The sequence below is a fragment of the Pyrgilauda ruficollis genome, unplaced genomic scaffold (genome assembly GCF_017590135.1).
Source record: "Pyrgilauda ruficollis isolate IOZ18807 unplaced genomic scaffold, ASM1759013v1 scaffold17, whole genome shotgun sequence".
Lineage (NCBI taxonomy): Eukaryota > Metazoa > Chordata > Aves > Passeriformes > Passeridae > Pyrgilauda > Pyrgilauda ruficollis.
The window spans coordinates 36165-53554 of NW_024515875.1; the positions used below are offsets into that span (position 1 = coordinate 36165).

At 38.3% G+C, this 17390-nt stretch overlaps 1 protein-coding gene across 4 annotated transcripts in view; it reads right to left on the minus strand.

Annotated features, from left to right (window-relative positions):
• The window catches only part of MAP3K7CL (MAP3K7 C-terminal like), a 30652-nt gene extending 22354 nt beyond the window's left edge, over positions 1-8298 (minus strand). For 2 of the 4 annotated variants that reach the window (XR_005954803.1, XM_041463853.1), the window contains exons 1-2: positions 5572-5621; positions 5207-5315 (exon numbers count right to left, since the gene is read on the minus strand). Coding sequence is in view for 3 of the 4 variants with exons in the window: in XM_041463853.1 (XP_041319787.1) it covers positions 5207-5315; positions 5572-5589 (127 nt within the window). In the remaining variant the exon portion in view is untranslated. Of the gene's footprint in view, positions 1-5206; positions 5316-5571; positions 5622-5834; positions 5980-8014 lie in introns of those variants that run through there. The other 2 variants (XM_041463854.1, XM_041463856.1) reach the window with 2 other exon arrangements.
• Positions 8299-17390: the final 9092 nt, after the last annotated feature.

Sequence of the window (17390 nt, forward strand, 5' to 3'; positions counted from 1 at the left end):
AATCAAAGACCTCTTTTGAGTTAGAGTTAGTGCCTTTTCTGTACCACAAATTCCTGAAAATATCTAGGCTGATTCTTCACCAGTTACAAACAGCATCTTATCCCTATAGTCACTATAAAGAAACCATAAGGAAAAATGATTTATAATTTAAGCTGAATGTTGAAAACTTATTTTGTTTAAAATAAAGATGTATTTAAGAAGCAGAGACAGCAACTCACTGCACCTGAAAATGAATCAAGATTTTGGTCAAAAGGAAACAAGAAAAAACGAAAAACGTACATGTGCATATTATGGCCATACCAGCAAAGTCAACAGCACTATCCTGTGATGTGAAAGAATGAGATCAGGGATTTCATTACAGGCACCTAAGTTCATGTATCTGTAACATGATTTCTAAATTAGTAGCACTTCCTGATTTCCCATCGATCCCAAATCTAATTTTATAGTTCTATATTTAAAAGTGCCATAAAGACATATACCCTGATGAAAACCCATGTGTTTTTAACCAAAGACTCAGTTGGTGTGCATGAAATAGTGTGATTTTCATGTTTGTTTCACCAGGTTCATATACGTGCTTGGCTTGCTGCTGAAAACTGTCATTTGCAACAAAGCGTATCTGAACTCTTTGAACACTGATTGTCCTTGTACAAAAAGCTCACTATTAGCCCTGAGGCAGCTGATATATGCTAAAGTTGCACATCTGAGAATGAAGCTTGATTTCTGGAAAGCTTCACTTATTTAATCATGTTCTGGCCTCCTGGAGATTCCAATATCCCAGACCTCCATCATGTAGTCCAATGAGAGAAATCCTTCACGTGTTACTGTCTGACTGACACAGTGTCTGGCACAATGAAGTGTAAAACCCAAATCTTTTCCTATATGGCTGTTCCATTTAACTGAACTGTGAGCTAAAGGCAGTAAATTCTTTAAGAACAACATCTGATTCACTTCCAGTATAATACTGAAAATTGGTTTCTCTGTGATCTTCACTAAGATAGACAGAAATAGAATATAAAAAATTTAAATGTGTTGAAAGCACATTAAGGTTGTTAAATCAAGCACTTGAAACTTAGGAAATGCCAATCACAGCTCTGCTTCCTTGAGTAACTGAGTTATGATCCAGTATTTAATTATACAGTCAGGTCCTATTTTTTTTTTCTCCTACATGTGTGGGCCAATGTATTCAGATCGCTTCCTTCTAAATTAAAGAATTAAATTGGTAACATAAGTAGGCTGCTATCCTGTAAGTCGATCAGCGTTTGCACAGGAAAAGTGCTCAAACTGAACTGCAAGCACCACAACTTGCACCAACAACAGTGGCAAAGTGCCTGTCAGGGTCCAGTCTTGGCCCTGGGAGGGCTGTGAGATCCAGCAGCTCTGGGCCTGGATACTGACAGACAAGCATAGACTCATCAGATTCATCCTGGAAGGCTCTGTGGCTAAGTGACTGCAACTTGGCACTGCTTTGTGGAGCTCCAGGGTTTCTATTCACAGCCCTGCCTGACACGACCTTACACAACCTCGCAGTTACCTCACTCGTAAAATAGTGGGGAACGGCCACTGCCCCACCCAGGAATAGGATGTGAGGGCTTGCTCAATAATAAGAGTTGTGGACCTCCCAAAAATAGAAACAGTCCATAATGGAAGAGGTAAGAGCAAAATCTTTCTACTTCATATACCTTCACTCAAACCTAAGCATCCTCAGATGAATGTCCCTTTGAGGCTATCTCACCTGATCTCCCATCTTAATTCCCCAAGAACCGAGCCCTGTAGGTTGGGTGTAGATTTAGGAAATTAGCTCTGTAAATTTTAGCCATATATTTTAGCAATCCTTACTGGCTGTCAGTCAATGTGCTGGAAAACCTCTGGAGCCGTCACAAGCAATATGAGGGTGGGGTAGCAATTTGAAGGTTGCCTTTGAAGAAGCAACCACTGCAAAACAGTCTAGCATGATAAACTAGAAAAGCAAAAAATTCCTTGTAGTTACTAGGATAATGAGCATAAAGAAGAGTAAAATAAGTAATTTTGCTATGCTTGCAAAAATATGACACTGTTCCACTGTCAGGTTCATTAGAAGATGTATGTTTTGCCTTTGTTGTCAGTGATTTTTCTGTAAAGTGCTGTCAGAGGTATACTAATTTCAAATTAAAGAACTCACTAACAATTTCAGACCAATTATCACCACATATCATAAGCAGAACTTTTCAGCTAGATTCAAGCTTTTATTTGAGGAGACAAGGTGAAGAGAGATGAACCTATAAACCTTCCCTTTGAACTATTACCCAAAACAAATCCAGCAGTCTAAATTCCATGAAGTTCATGTATTTTTAAGATTGATAAAAATTAGGACATACTGAATTTCACCGGTAGCATTAAATTGATTCTGACAAACCATAATGAATTTTCAAATTTGGAACACTTATTTGAATCTTGGAACACTACATTCAGTTCAAGCTGCATTAGTTTCCAAGTGGTGTAAGGTAGGCTGAAATAGTATGTTTCCAATTCATTACTTTAAAATGGTACCTTAAGTCAAACTGCTGTGATACAGTGCACAGACACACCCTGGGAAATGTGTGTTAGTGAACTTGAGTGAAAGGGCCAAACATAGACATTTATATATACTGGAATAGGAGATACACAATAAAACTGTCTTCTTATATAGCATCCTCTGATGGGCTGCTCCTGAGACTTTTAAGGAACTGATTACTCTACTATCACATTAAAAATACCTCACAAAGCTGGCCAGAATTTCAGTTATCAGGTGTTGACTGACAAATAATGTAAGACACATTATTTCTTGTACACTCAGGATAGGCCAGCTCTGGTTTTGTAGGTCAGTTAACACAAAGTAATTTATTCTCATAAACTGAGAGTAGTTTTTCCTTTCACTGCTCCTCACACCCACTGCTTGGTTACAATCCTAGCCAGTGAGATAATCGCCACCCAGAAGAAACATTCCATTTCCTCTTTTTATATCCAGTTATGCTGTCAGTTCCTCCTAGTAAGCAGTAGCACAGCCCCCGGAAGGAGAATGCAGCCTTTCTTGGCGAAATGTGTCACTGTGCCTTTCAAGTGAGGTAGAATTTAAGGAAAAGCTTAAGTCAGGGAGATTTCCTCACCACTTAGCCCTTGCCAAGAACTTATTGTATCCTAGCAGTGCATGAGCTTCAGCTGATGCTTTGCTATCACATATCAGGTAACTCCTGTTTGAACTGAAAACAAATATCCTCATCAAGGAGACAAAAAAGGTGAAAAAAATATAAAAGAGTAAGGGGAAAAAAAAGCACCTACTATGGAATACCTAAAGGTCTATCTTTTGAATGTTTTTGTAGATCATCTTAAAAACAACGTGTTAAATACTTGTTTGTACTCTCTTGATTCAATTATGGTTTGCTGGAAATTTTCACACCTATTAAAAGCTTATTTCCTTTGCCTTCTTGAAATATACCTAACATAAAAGCACTTGAAATTCTTATGGTATGGTAAAACAATAATGTTGGTTTAGACCTCCTGGTAGGCCCCAAATGGAAGTGATGCAGAGGGGAACATGGCACTCACTCTAGTGGTTGCTGGTTTTTTTTTTTTATCAGTACTCATGAAGATTCTGGATTGCATACTGCAGGAACATTTGTATATCTACAATAAAGGATTCAACATTTTAATAATTTTAACATTTGGAACAATTTAACAATATGTAGAAGAAGAAGATTACCTTTCTCTAATTGAGTTTATTTTTGTAAACGTTAAGAAAGAGGCTGGAATTATTAGCAGGATAAAAAAGTAGAAAATAAAATATGATGCAATGTTAAGGAAGTTAGGCTTCCTGTCTTTCATGTCCCCTTCTTGCAAGCTATTCACAACCTTGTCATTTCCTACTGCCGTCTCTTGTCACAAACCACTCTGCTCTCTTTGATTTTCCCATGGTCTCAGCTTTCCCTGACTTTTTTTCAGTGTCTCACATTAGCATTCTTTTTTCATAATTCGTAAGAGCACTCTCCTTTCTTTTACATCTTTCTTCAAGCCCTATCTATGCCATAATTCCTGCAAGAAATTTACTGTATCTTGAGAGATGTGAATGATTCCTTACTGCTCTCTATAATAAAAATGTAATTACCAGGTTATTTTAATTTATTAAAAAGGGCACATAGATTATCACATGTTTCTTTTTATTCCTTGTTCCAATCTTTCTTTGTCACTCATCTTTACGAATTGAAAGTTAGGTTCAATAACATATGAAGATGTTTGGTTTTTAATTCCCTTGGCTAGGGGATGAGATTGTATTTCAGTATTGTCGCTGAAAATTAGTAGTATGCAACAATTAGCTAGGAAAGATAATGCATATTCTAAAATATTTCTAAAACAGAAAATTGCATTCAAGCTGAGATTCTGTTTACACAAACCTCAGGCACCAACCATCACATTGTCCTACAATGCAAAGAGTCCCATAAAGCTTATAGGGTTTCAGTTGTCCTTATACCTCATGCCATAAACACATCTCAGCCCTGACTGCAGGCATTCACCTTTAGCAAAAGCAACAACCAACTTTTTTTTGGATGGTTTTAAGCTTCCCCTTTCATTTATTTAACAGCTCTCTGGTCCTTAATAATATTGAAGGTGCAAACCAATAATATTTATCTACTCCAAAGGGTCCATGTGTGTACAGGGTATGTTTGGGGAAATTAATACTTCCTCAGCATGAGCTGACAGGATAAACATCAATGAAATTTCTGCTGCTGAGAGAACGTGCCATGTGGGGCACCTGTTTCCTGAAACCTTTCACCAAGCTGGGCATGTGTGGCACTTTTCAACCTTCCCCCTATAAAAAGTCTCTTCCTCCTCTAGGCTCATGCAAATTTGTCCTTTTACTTTTCCTGTTTTACAATTCCACAAAATCAGATGTACTGCACATGCAGGTAAATTTGATAGTTAATTACAGACCTAATTGCATTCCACAAACCACTGAGAGAAAGTAAAGATAGAAACTGTCAATCTAGAGAATTTAGTCTAATGAAATTTTTAATGGAAACATTAAAAGTTATCAGACAGGAAAACTGACCACAAGCTACCACTCATGAAGAAAAATCCATCCATTATACTGGACTACATTTGATATTGTAAACACTGGAAAGTTAATGTAAAATTTAAAAGCAGTTGTGGTTTAAATTTAAAAGCACTGTGTTTTATTCCATAAATTAAACTGTACCTGGGGAATCATTAAGGCTGAAGGCAATTCGTACCGGCTTATCAGCAGGTACCCTGGCGGTGGTGATCATGTGGGCACTTGAGTCAATGCTTTTACTTGTTTGCTCCAGCTGCAATAATACAAAAAATATATTTATTACAGAGCATGTGACATCATTCAACAAACGAGTTATAATGCTTTTCATGCACTCACAGCTGCCTTTCCCATCCTAGCTAGATGCATAGAATCAAAGTCAAGGGAGCGCCATTTCACTTTGCCATTTAACAAGAATTTAAGTGAAATTCAGTGCAGAATCAGACTGCTTTTATTTTTGCTATTTATAGATTACAAAGAACGATGGCAAAGGAAGCTGCCTCTCTTCTCACCTGCTTGCTCCCCGCCATTGCCCCTTCAGCAAGCCTTGACTTGTGGCAATACTGCCTGGCTCTGAAGGTGAAGAAGGAAGAAGGGGTGGGGAGTTGAGAGTAACATGACCCCAAGGCTGCTCTGTGATTGGAACCGTGCACACCACTCCACATGGTGTCAATGAGGAGGCACTCATCCTCCTACCCTTCCACCCATACTCCCCCAGTCCAACTGTGCCTGCAAGTCACACACTTCATGACAAAAATTCATGGGGTCTCCAAACCTTGGTGGTGATTCTTCAGTAGAAGCCTGTGGAGGTGTAGGGGTCTGTCTGCATGGATTTAGCTCCTGGGTTAGGACCTTACTCAGTCCTCTGTTTTTCTTCTGAGACCATCGATTCCAAAACGTGATTTTACCGTGATGAAACCCTGTCCATTAAGAAAACTCCTAGTTCATTTCAAATATGGCACTAAAGAACTGTTGAGCAATAAAAGAATGAGCTACTTTTGATCTCTAACAGAGTAATTAAAACATCTCTGTCCCCTGAGAAGTTGTACTCTGAGCTCTACTATGTACATTTAACCTTTTGAATGAAAAGTTTTGGTTAAACTCTATTGAGTAGCTGAATGCAAATAATCCCCTTGATTATCTAGCACAAAGCTGCTAAAATTCAAAGATATTAATCTTCTGATTAGCACCATGTGTGGAGAATGTAAAGTCAGTGGGACTTTGTGCATGCAAAGATCTGCCCACAAAGAAATTATTTTAGGACTCTGGACTGCTATCCAGCACACATTGTATTCATACCAAATATGTGGACAATTATGCTTTCAAATTACCATAAAAACTTCTTAGGGAATTAGAAACCAAATTCGTCAGGAAAATACAATGAATTTACTAACTCATTGTCAGCAGACAACAAAGCTTTTAGCTGGTGAAAACAAGAGCCAGTTTCCTAAGCCAATAGTCTTGCATTTTTACAGTAAAATAGCTATTGTACTGCATGAAAATTCTACCAAGTCATTCTAATTCATACTGAATTATTTTGCAGTCTCAAAAAGTCAATAGAACAGAACACTGTTTCAGGAATATAATCCTCCTTGGTGGTATACAAATGAATCAAACACTTCTCTGGCATCAATGCCATGCAATCAGTGGAAGAGGATAAAATTTGCATTGGGTCCATTAATTTCAGCATTTCTTGTTTATTCACTTTGTCTCTCTTTATATTTAGCTCGCAGAGTGATATGGTTACTTGTTATTAGAAGTTCATAATCTTTTCTTACAATAACAACAAATAATATAAAATCCTTACTTTGAATAAATTTTATTTGAAGCTGAAAGTGTCTCTTTCTGCTAGTATATGAAGGATATCAGTGATTGCTCTTAATTTCCCATTACTCTTATTCAAGACCCACAAAAATGTATCTGTTATCTGTGGAGCAGAGGTAAAGAAAAGCCAAATAAATTGCAGCCATGTATGTTTTAGATTCAGAAAAAGACCCTTGGAGTCAACTGAAATATTTTATTTTGAAGTGCATTGCATCAGAGTAAATAATTTTTACCTTCTGAGCATTCCTGATCTCTTCCCGACCCTGACTTCATAAGAAACATTTGGGTCATCTCATTGTTTTTAAAATACAAAAGAATTACCAATGCAAAATTCTTAAACATATTTCCCTTCCTTACTTCCCAATACAAAGTAAAGAAAAAAACCTCTCCAAATGAAGAGATTTTAAGTGATAAGCAAATCCTTAAACCAAGGCTTTTCATTGTTCTGTGCTGTTTGCACACTTTCTCTGACACTGACTATCTCAAGTGGAGTTTTTTAAATTGCCATAACAATATTGCTACAAGACTGTTTTTTCATCCCAATCACATACTCTGTGGTGTGCAATGTTTTGAAATTAATTCTTTTAACCAAATACTACTCTGTGAGGGCAGAGGGAGGGCAAAGATCAATACCCTTTCAGTAAGAAATGCTGAATTCTATTGAAACACAAAAGAAAGTTTTCATTTTATTCTAATTCAGAAAAAAAAAAAAAAAGAAATCTCATCCTTATACACAGCATTTACTCTGTTATCAATTTTTTATATTGCATTTATCCCTTCTCTCCTTTTTTTGCGAAATCCTCAAGCTCTTCATCACAAAAAGCCATCACAGAGAACAGAGAGGGACGGAAAAAGCCTGTGTGCAAACAGGATGATATTATGAAACATGCAGACCAACTACCCCTAATTCCCCACATGCTTTCTCCATGAATGAAGAACAGTGTCTCTATAGACAGAGATGAGAGTGAGTGGGCAACCTGGAACTTAATCAGATTTAATGAGCAGCTCTCATCTTCCCAACAATTGCCTATAGAGCTGGCTGGCTGCTGTTCCTCTGTAAAAAACCTGCAGCAGAACTCAGATTAAATGCTGTTACAGCTCTACAGATTTTTTTCACACCTGTTGCCTTACCTCACTTAGCGGAGTGTCTGCACTTGTATAATCCAGGGCCAGCCACTGCCTTGGCTTGTCGTTGCCTTTATGGAGTAAAGCTTCAATAAAAGAAAAGGCTGCACCTGCTGCATAGCAACAAACTGACAAGGTCTGAGAAGCTGAGACAGCTGTCAGGGCAACATGCTGCTACCTGCACTTCCCATAGGCTTTGCTGTCCCAAAAGATAACTCTTTTCCACAATTCTGATTTTCCTTCCTCTCCTTGCCAGGGATGAGGAGTTAGGATGCTGTCACACTTCAGGGAGGAAAAAATCCTTCTGTTACAGGCATTATTAAACAGCAAACTGTGGTGAACCCAAGATATTTAATTCATTAGTCCTGGCAAACCTGAAATACAAACAGACTTGCTTCATAGGACAGGAATGTTTTCAGCATGACCCAATCAGTGTCTGTGTCTATTCCAGCAAACTGGCAAAGATAGCATGACTCCAGTCAGCAAAAATGTCTGCAGCTCCAATCAGCTTGGGCTGACACTGCCAACTTGGACTGGCTACAAGCACACTCTCAAATGATAGCAGTGACTGTCAAAGCTAACAACAACTGATGGACTTGGCCTCTTAGGCTTCCGTTCGTGTTGGCTTTGACTAAGCCAGGTTTAAGAGAAGCCACTAGCCCTTCTCTTCTGAGGAGATAACAGAAAATCTCAGAATGCTATAAAAAGCAGATATAAAAGCAGATGTATTTATAGACTAGCCGGTGATGGCAGTGATAAATGAAGCTGATTCAGAGATTTGACTGAACTCAGAGGATTTCCTAGTGTGATTTCAGATAGCTTTTTTTTTTTTTTCAAACTACTGGCAAGAAATTTAAGAGATAAATCTTGAAGTATTACAAGAGATTAATTTCTTCAGTTTAAAGTTTTATTTTCTGTTGTCAGAAAATAAAAGTTTAATCCCTGTCATGCACATGTACTACCTACATGACTTCTTTGATTGAGTGCTACCACTGTCATGGGAACAAGTGGAAAAAAATGAAGAACAATTACAGAATGATTTTACAGAATATCTTTATTGTTTTGTGCTTGAAAAGGGGGTCTCCTTCAAAATGTATGTGAAGGTATATTTCATCTTTAAATTCCTAATGGAAAGAGCTTATCTAACCCAGATCTATATAGATACATTCCTAGATTCCCTTGGCTGACATATAGAGAGGTTGCTGGACAAATAAATACATGAAGGGCTAAAGTAAAATTTTCATCCTTCCTCACTCTCTCACCTTCTGTCCCTAGACCAGGACTGATCTCACCAGGGTAAAACTCTGGAATCTGCCAGTTGTGGCCTCAAAAGACCTTTTTTATACTTCCAAGTTACTGAACTGCAAAAATATCCTACCCACACTACCTTTACTCCAGGAATGGGAAGGCATTGGACAGCTACACCATTAGTTAGGTATCTCTTGAGGCTGTCTTTAACTGCAGTGGGATTTCAGAGCTCTGGCCCACACAGCTGGTGGAAAGGTGGACTGCACCTATGACTACACTGACCATTTTCTATTCTCTCAATGTCTTTCTGAAAAGATTGAGGGCTCCTCCCTACATGTCTCCTTTGGAAGGGGCAGAAGACAGATTTGCCTCTGATCACAACCATTACAGCAAATAACATTCTACAACTCAATATTATCAGCTCATTATTATTGATGTCCAGCTGCACATCCAATTACTGTGAAAGTATTGGAAGATACAGAAAATCCTGGCTCCAATGGAGTCACAAAAAATATTCTGCATCAGTTTTCATGGAGCCAGAGTTTTCCCCAGATCATAAGATATTGCTTTGTATGGACAAATGGTATTCAGATGGTATTCATACTTTCATTACATGCCATTACAGTAAAGACTAAGAAAGGCTCTCTACATGAAATCTTAAGACAGGCAAAACTTCCAGTGACTTCCATGACAGCAAGGGTCTTGGACATAAATGATGTCTGAACAGGGCAGGGTGCTTTTTTCCAGATGGCTCTGACACTCCACATTTCCACACTGACACTTCAGTTGCACTCACTTTAAATAGCATGCGCACTTGCAAATTAAGTAGATCATCATTTTATGTGTTGTAGCCACTATATCCACGTTTTTTTGAATTTCACTGTTTCCAGTTAAATCTGTATTATTCACAGACTCAGGGAATTACAGAGCTTTTAGGCTTGGAAGGGACCTCTGGAGATCACCCTGTCCAACCCCTCCTGCCAAGGCAGGGTCACCTGGAGCAGGTGACACAGGAATGGGTTTGGAATGTCTCCAGAGAGGGAAACTTCACAAGACTCCTGGGCTCCCTGTTCCAGTGTTCTGCCTCACTCCATGGAACAAGTTCTTCCTCATGTTTGGGTAAAACTTCTTGTGCAGCTTATGGCCATTGCTCCTTGTCCTGTCACTGGGCACCACTGACAAGAGCCTGGCACCATCTTCTTGTCACCCTCCCTGGAAATATTGTAGGGATTATTGAGATATCTCATCTCATCTCATCTCATCTCATCTCATCTCATCTCAGTCTGCTCCAGACTAAACAGGCCCAGCTCCCACAGTCTCTTCTCATAAGAGATGCTCCAGAATCCTCATCATCTTTGTGGCTTTTGCTGGACCATCTCCAGAAGCTCCATGTCTTTCTTGTCCTGAGGAGCCCAGAACTGGACACAGTTACACTGTGTGAAGCTTCTGTGAAGTGTGCTGCCTCTGAACTATGGGCTAAGATCCAAAATGGCACAAACCAAAAGGCCCCGATTTGCATTTAAATATCAGCTCTGTGCTATACACAATGATTAGTCACCTGAAACTAGTGCTTTATGGGAGGTGGCATATTTTTAAAATGTGAGACTGTTATAGCATTCTGCATACAGAAGATCAGATCTTAAGCATCAGAATGAATGATTTGACTGTAATTGCTTTATCAACTATCTATTCTTGGGACGATTGTGCTAAAACTCTCAACAACATGGACTCAAACAGCATATTTTAAAAAGTTCTTTAAATTACTTTATAAGAGTAAACTAGGGAAGATCTCAATTTTAAACAATGGGGAAATTGAAGTCTAGGATGCTGCACTTTGTTGACTTGCTCAATTTAATTGTCCGAGGCATTTGGGTAGAGATAAATCTCACAATTCTTACTTACTAAGGAGGTGATTAAAATAATTGCACCAAAACAAATTACTCTCCGATTTCTTGCAACACAAAAAATACTTCTTCCTGACAGACTGCACATACACCTTACACTCATCTCTGTGAAAATTACAGAATGCTGATAACTCCAGGGTGTTTTTTATGTTGGTTTTTTTTTTGTTTGTTTGTTTGTTTGTTTTTGTGTGTAGGAGCACAGCCTGCCCTGTTCCTTTTTCAGAATACTCTTAGTAATCAGGTTCCTGGTATCTAACCAAAATTATTTTGGTCCTACATCACATTATGAAAGTGGTGATGTGCTAGAAGAGGATATCACATTTTATTAGTCAAAAACACCTTAAAGGAATATACCCTAAATTAGGAAAACTGGGACTTACTGATATTCAGTAGTGGAAACATGCAAATTTTGAAAGTTTTAGGATGAAGTAGCAGTTATCCTACAGATGTTTAAGAAGCCAATATCTGCAATTAATAAAACACCTGTTGCCTTCACTTTTTAGCTGTGCTACTTTCAATTCATCTCGGTGTCCTAGTATAAGTAGCATTTTAGTAGCATATGACCTCATTCATGCTAAAATGGTGTTTTGCATATTGCCAGTCACTATTTAAAAACACACTTTAAATATTCTAGCATATGGAAGATGTTCCAAGAAGAAATCAACTAAAAAATATACATATATTGCCTGAAATTACACAAAGAGCAAAATAACTCACAATCCAACATCCCATATCCTGACAACTGGAGCAATCAACAGAATATTTCCTTAGTGTTCTTGGGTATTACCTCTGGTCTCCTTGCCTAGGTAGTGTTTTAACACAGGTAAAATAATGTACTTTCACCAAAGTTCTACTCTCATGAATGGCTGACCCCCACTAGATTAAATTAAATCATTAACACCAGCAGGAAAATACATTGTGCACTGACTTACAAAAGAGGACATAAGCAATTTTATAATTAATGACAAACTGATATGCAATAGCTGAATTCATTTACATAGGATCACACAGGTTTAATAAAGGAGATCACTGCTGAGAAATTAAAGATTGGCTTAATCAAGGTAATGTGCATTTACAGGAGCTGAACCCAGCAATTCAGCAATTTTTACACCTGCCTTAAGATCATCTGCAAATAACTACATTGTGAATTATTTGAAAACCTGATTGGTGAAAAACTCCATCACTTCCACAGCAAACTCCAGGCAGAAACTGTGAAAAGCTAATTCTGCTGAAAGAAAACTGAAGCCTTTGAGATATGATGCTGCCAAAGATCCTTGTGAAACTGCATAGAAAACAGGATGAAAGTTGAAGCTAGAAATATTACTGGAAAAGCTTCACTATTGTCAGAAATCAACAGTTGCAAATTTACACACTTTATTCACATCAGCATAGAGATGAAAATAACCTTTAGAAGCTAATTATGGGAAGAATGATGGTGGGTCATCTCAGCAGGGAATGCTGAAGGAGGACACAGTTAGACAGTGTGCAGCAATTCACTGGGAGGTCAACAGCTGAATGTTCAAAGCCAGCATTGGCTAGCACTGGCTAACTGGAAACACCAGCATTTAAACAAAAATATATCCATTTTGCTTACCAATTGTGCAGCTAAATTACATTCAGCTTGGTCCTAGATGAGAAAGATGGTTCTCCCACATCCATGGATTAAATGGATGAATCACTCCATTGCAACTGGACTTGCTGATCCTGAAGGAAATGCTTAGCTTACCTCATTTAGGAGCTCAACTGAAGAGGACACTACAAGATGTTACAGCCTCACTTGTTGATGATGGTTGAGGTCATCATACTATCATGGGTACATGCACAAGACTTTCAAGGCAGCACATGAAGATTTGCTGCTCTGAGGAAGAAACCAGCATGCAGAAGAATGTGACAAAATCCCGAACAGCAGCTGGTTTGGCAATACTTGACCCCTCAGTACTGATTTAGCACTGAAACTGCCTTCCATAATACTGGAAAAACAGGCCAAGGTGGAGATAGGGCAGCACTTTTCCATGAGAAAGAACCACATAGAGTGGGGCATTGGGGCAAGAATGGGCATAGTCTATGGGGTGGAATTAACACCACCACCAAAGCCTTCCAACCCATTTCCTTCCTTCCTTCCTTCCTTCCTTCCTTCCTTCCTTCCTTCCTTCCTTCCTTCCTTCCTTCCTTCCTTCCTTCCTTCCTCCCTCCCTCCCTCCCTCCCTCCCTTCCTCCCTTCCTCCCTTCCTTCCCCTCCCACTTTAATTCCCCTCTTTTGTTTCACCCTACCCCTTTTAGCCAAACCCCACTTCTGTGTGCTTACATACTAGGTCAGGGACTAACACCAATTTTCATGCCAAGTGTGTAATTCACTAATAAAACTTTCTGACTGCTGACCCTCAGACTTTTCTCACTCCTTTTGACCAATGAACATTTATGAAAATCAGGTACTTCCTTCCCCTGAAGGGTGGGTCATCATACCCACACAATACTGTTTAAGTGCGGTATTGACATGAAAGACTCAACATCATCGAATTTATTATTCAAGATGACATATTGCTTCTCAAAATGATGATACTGATATTTCTCACAATAAAGAAATGCTAACTGGCTCTGCTGTCAGTTTTCCACCAAAACCCAAGCAAACAAAACTCCAAATTAACAAAATGTCCACCTTTTTTGTTTGATTTTGAGTACTCCACAGGAAAGGATTTTGATGGTTTTATCACTTAAACTGAAATGTGTTTGCTACAGGGTTTTTGACAGATTGGCACTAATACTCTCAAACAGATGAGTTACCTTTGAAAACTAATGATTCCAGACAACAGAGAATAAGCTCTAATGTGTTAATCCCTTCCTTACATCTAATCCATAGTATGACTAGAAGTAGCTGTTTACAGAAACCTGCTCTTCAATGCTGCCCCTCAGAGGGCACATTCTAGAAATTCACAGTATCACAGGATGGCCTGGGTTGGAAAAGACCTTAAAGATCCTCTGGTTCCAAACCAGGCCATAGGAAGGGACACCTTCCAGTAGACCAGGCTGCTCCAAGCCTGTGCAGCCCAGCCTTGAACATTTCCAGGCATGGGGCAGCCACAGCTTCTCTGGACAACCTGTGCCAGGGCCCCACCAACCTAACAGGGAGGAATTTCTTCCTAATATCCAATCTAAACATTGTCAGTGTGAAGCCATTCCCTCTTGTCAATCACTCCCTTGTCGAAAGTCCCTCTCCATCTTCCCTGTAGATTCCCTTCAGGTATTGAAAGGCTGCAGTTAGGTCACCCTGGAACCTTCTGTTTTTTCAAGCTGAACACTCCCAGCTCTCTCAGCCTTTCCTCATAGCAGAGGTGCTCCATCCCTCTGACCATCTTTGTAGCCTCCTTTGGACTCGCTCCAACAGGTTCATGTCCCTCTTGTTCACCAATATGGCACATTAATGTAAAATTCCTTAATCGCTTTAAAAAATTGCTTTTGCTACAGTAATTTTTGTCCAAAAAAGAACCTTGATGCCCCATTCCACATTCATGCTACCCCCTAGTGACAACCTTGTTTTGATTTTATGATTTTCCTGATATTATCATCCATAATAATCTAAAAGCAAAATGAAATTTTCAAACTAAACTTGTAATAATTTTTTAATAAGCTCTACTGGCAGTACCAGCTAATTATTTTAGCACCATGATCTAAAGACAGGCTGCTGTAGCTCCTGTTTGAGGCGTCTAAACCCTGATTCAAAAAAAAAAAAAAAAAAAGTGTGCACATACATATTTTGGGAAAAATGGTATGTTCCAGGTTACAATTTAGATGATCAAATTGTCTGTTACTTGAGAATTTCAAGTCTTCAAACATAACACAAAATTAGAAAATAACTAGTGAACTAGCTAAAAGAGAACTAACTCCCATCCCATTCACCTAGTTCTTAGAGTTTTACAGCCATAAATAAAATCAAAGTGGTTTAAAATTAACTAAGCCAGCAATTAATGTAGCTCACAATTCTGAAAACTTTTAGAGCACTCTTTGTGTGCAGAACTGACAGTTTGCATTATCACAGCTTAGCAATTGATGATATTTAATTTTAAAGCATTACTTTCAAAAGTTACAAAAACTGTGGCAAACAGACATGACAGACTGGTTCTGAATTTTAATTTCCAAAAACAAGTATAATAAAAGAGTTTCAAATATTTTTCCTTCCACAAATTTTTTTACAAGTCATAATTTGCCATTAATGATTACAAAAAAAGTGAAAATTAAGAAACATTGTCTAATTTCTTGCTGATGAACGCCCTTTCTTTAAAGTTCTGTATACCCACATATTAGACAGTTTTGCTATTGCTCTTCACACCACCATTGAGAAATTTCACCATAATCTCACTTAAGTTTCCTTAAACCAAGAAATAGACACAAAAAGTTAAAGCAGCAGGTTTCTGTGAGACTGTTAGATGCTGTGTAAAGACTCCTTGTTTTATTCTATTCAGGGACAAACATCTAAAGGATGTGTCTGGAATCCTCTGACACAGGCAAGTAGAGATACATGCCCAACTGAAAATAATCTGTTCTTTAGACTACTGAGAAGTCTGCAGAACATTTTCAACCTTTTGGAACCATACATCATACAATGGTGTCATACAATGGGTAATCCCACTTCTTCTAAAATCTCCCTTATTTTCACCCTAGGAATGGTTTATTATAACTCCTAAATCTGACAATAGATTAACTGAATAAGCCACACTGTTGTTAGTAACTTAACCTACATCATCATCAACTTAACCTACATCAACTTACAAGCAAGTAAAATAATTAAAAAATTTTTAGGAGTAAAAATATTGTACATGGCAGTCTTTCATTGTTTCAGCTTGGAGTGTGATTCTAGTATGTAATATCAATTATTAGCTCTCAAATTCATAATCCTTTGTAAGTCTCATCAGAACAGAGCATTTTCTTTTGTAGTTTTTTTGTATATGCCAGCAGTAATAGAAATTCAACACTGAAGACAAATTACTGGTTACACTGTATTGTAGAGAATTAGAATCATGGAGGCACAACTTCAGGGAAAAGACAACTTTCTAATATCCAGCGTAAACCTTCCCTGACAGAGCTTTATGCCATTCCCTCAGGTCGTCTCACCAGTTACCAGAGTCAAGAGATAGATGCTGTTCCTCCACTTCCCCTTGATTTGAAGAAGTTGTAGACTGTGATGAGGTCTGCCCTCAGTCTTCTCCTCAATGCCCACATTTTAGTCAACAGAACTCAGAACCTGAGACATAAAGATGCATAATAAACATTTAGACATTCACTTTACTGTACCATGTTAAAAAAAAGGAAAAAAAAGAAAAAGGATGCTCAAATACATCATGGATAAAATCTATTTTTGATAACCAATGAACACCTAGACTGCAGAGTTACTAAGATAAGCAATACTGATGCTGGAAAAGAGTTTGGACAATTATCCTTCAAAAAAAAAAAAAAAAAAAAAAGCAGAGATTTCTTTATGGCTCAATTGCTGTTTCAAGAATCTTAAACCTGATACAGGGTTTGAAATGAAATCTGCCTGGTGCTACTGAGTCATGGAATCATTAAGGTTGGAAAAGACCTCCAAGATCATTGAGTCCAACATTTGACTGAACACCACCATGTCACCTTCACCTCGGAACTTCAATGTCTGGTGGCATCCTTTAGCTAATATCAGTGAGCTTGGGGCTTAACAGCAGGATGTCACCTTTTTTGTTGTTGTTGCACATATTACAACAGTGGTACATCCACAATGACCTGTTTTGAAGGTATATCAGAAAATGTTCTCTGCTTATTCCTTATATGTAAACTGTATTGCACTACTTAAATTATACCTTGGTTAACTGTCTGTAAAGATTTTATTTATGTATGTGTGTGTATATATATATAAAACTTTATTTTTAAAAATAAATAGTACAGTGTTCAACATAACAGGTATTTTTAGGCAGTGTGTTTGACAGCTATAGTGGGTCTATAAGCGGCACAGATAATTTGGCTTAACAGATACCAGCTCAACTAGCCTAGCTCGAAGTAAACAAGTCCCAGGGCACGATAACAATAGGTCAGATTCAAACCCAAACAGAGGACTCAGCCCACCCCTTTGCAGAGTGCAGTGATATGGGCGCACAGATGCACCTATATCATTAGCTAGTGAGCTAGGTGGAGTTGAGACCCTTAACCAGTCTTGTCTGTAAGAGAGGGAAATTTCAAAGCCCTGTAAAAGTATCTGCCCCACAATA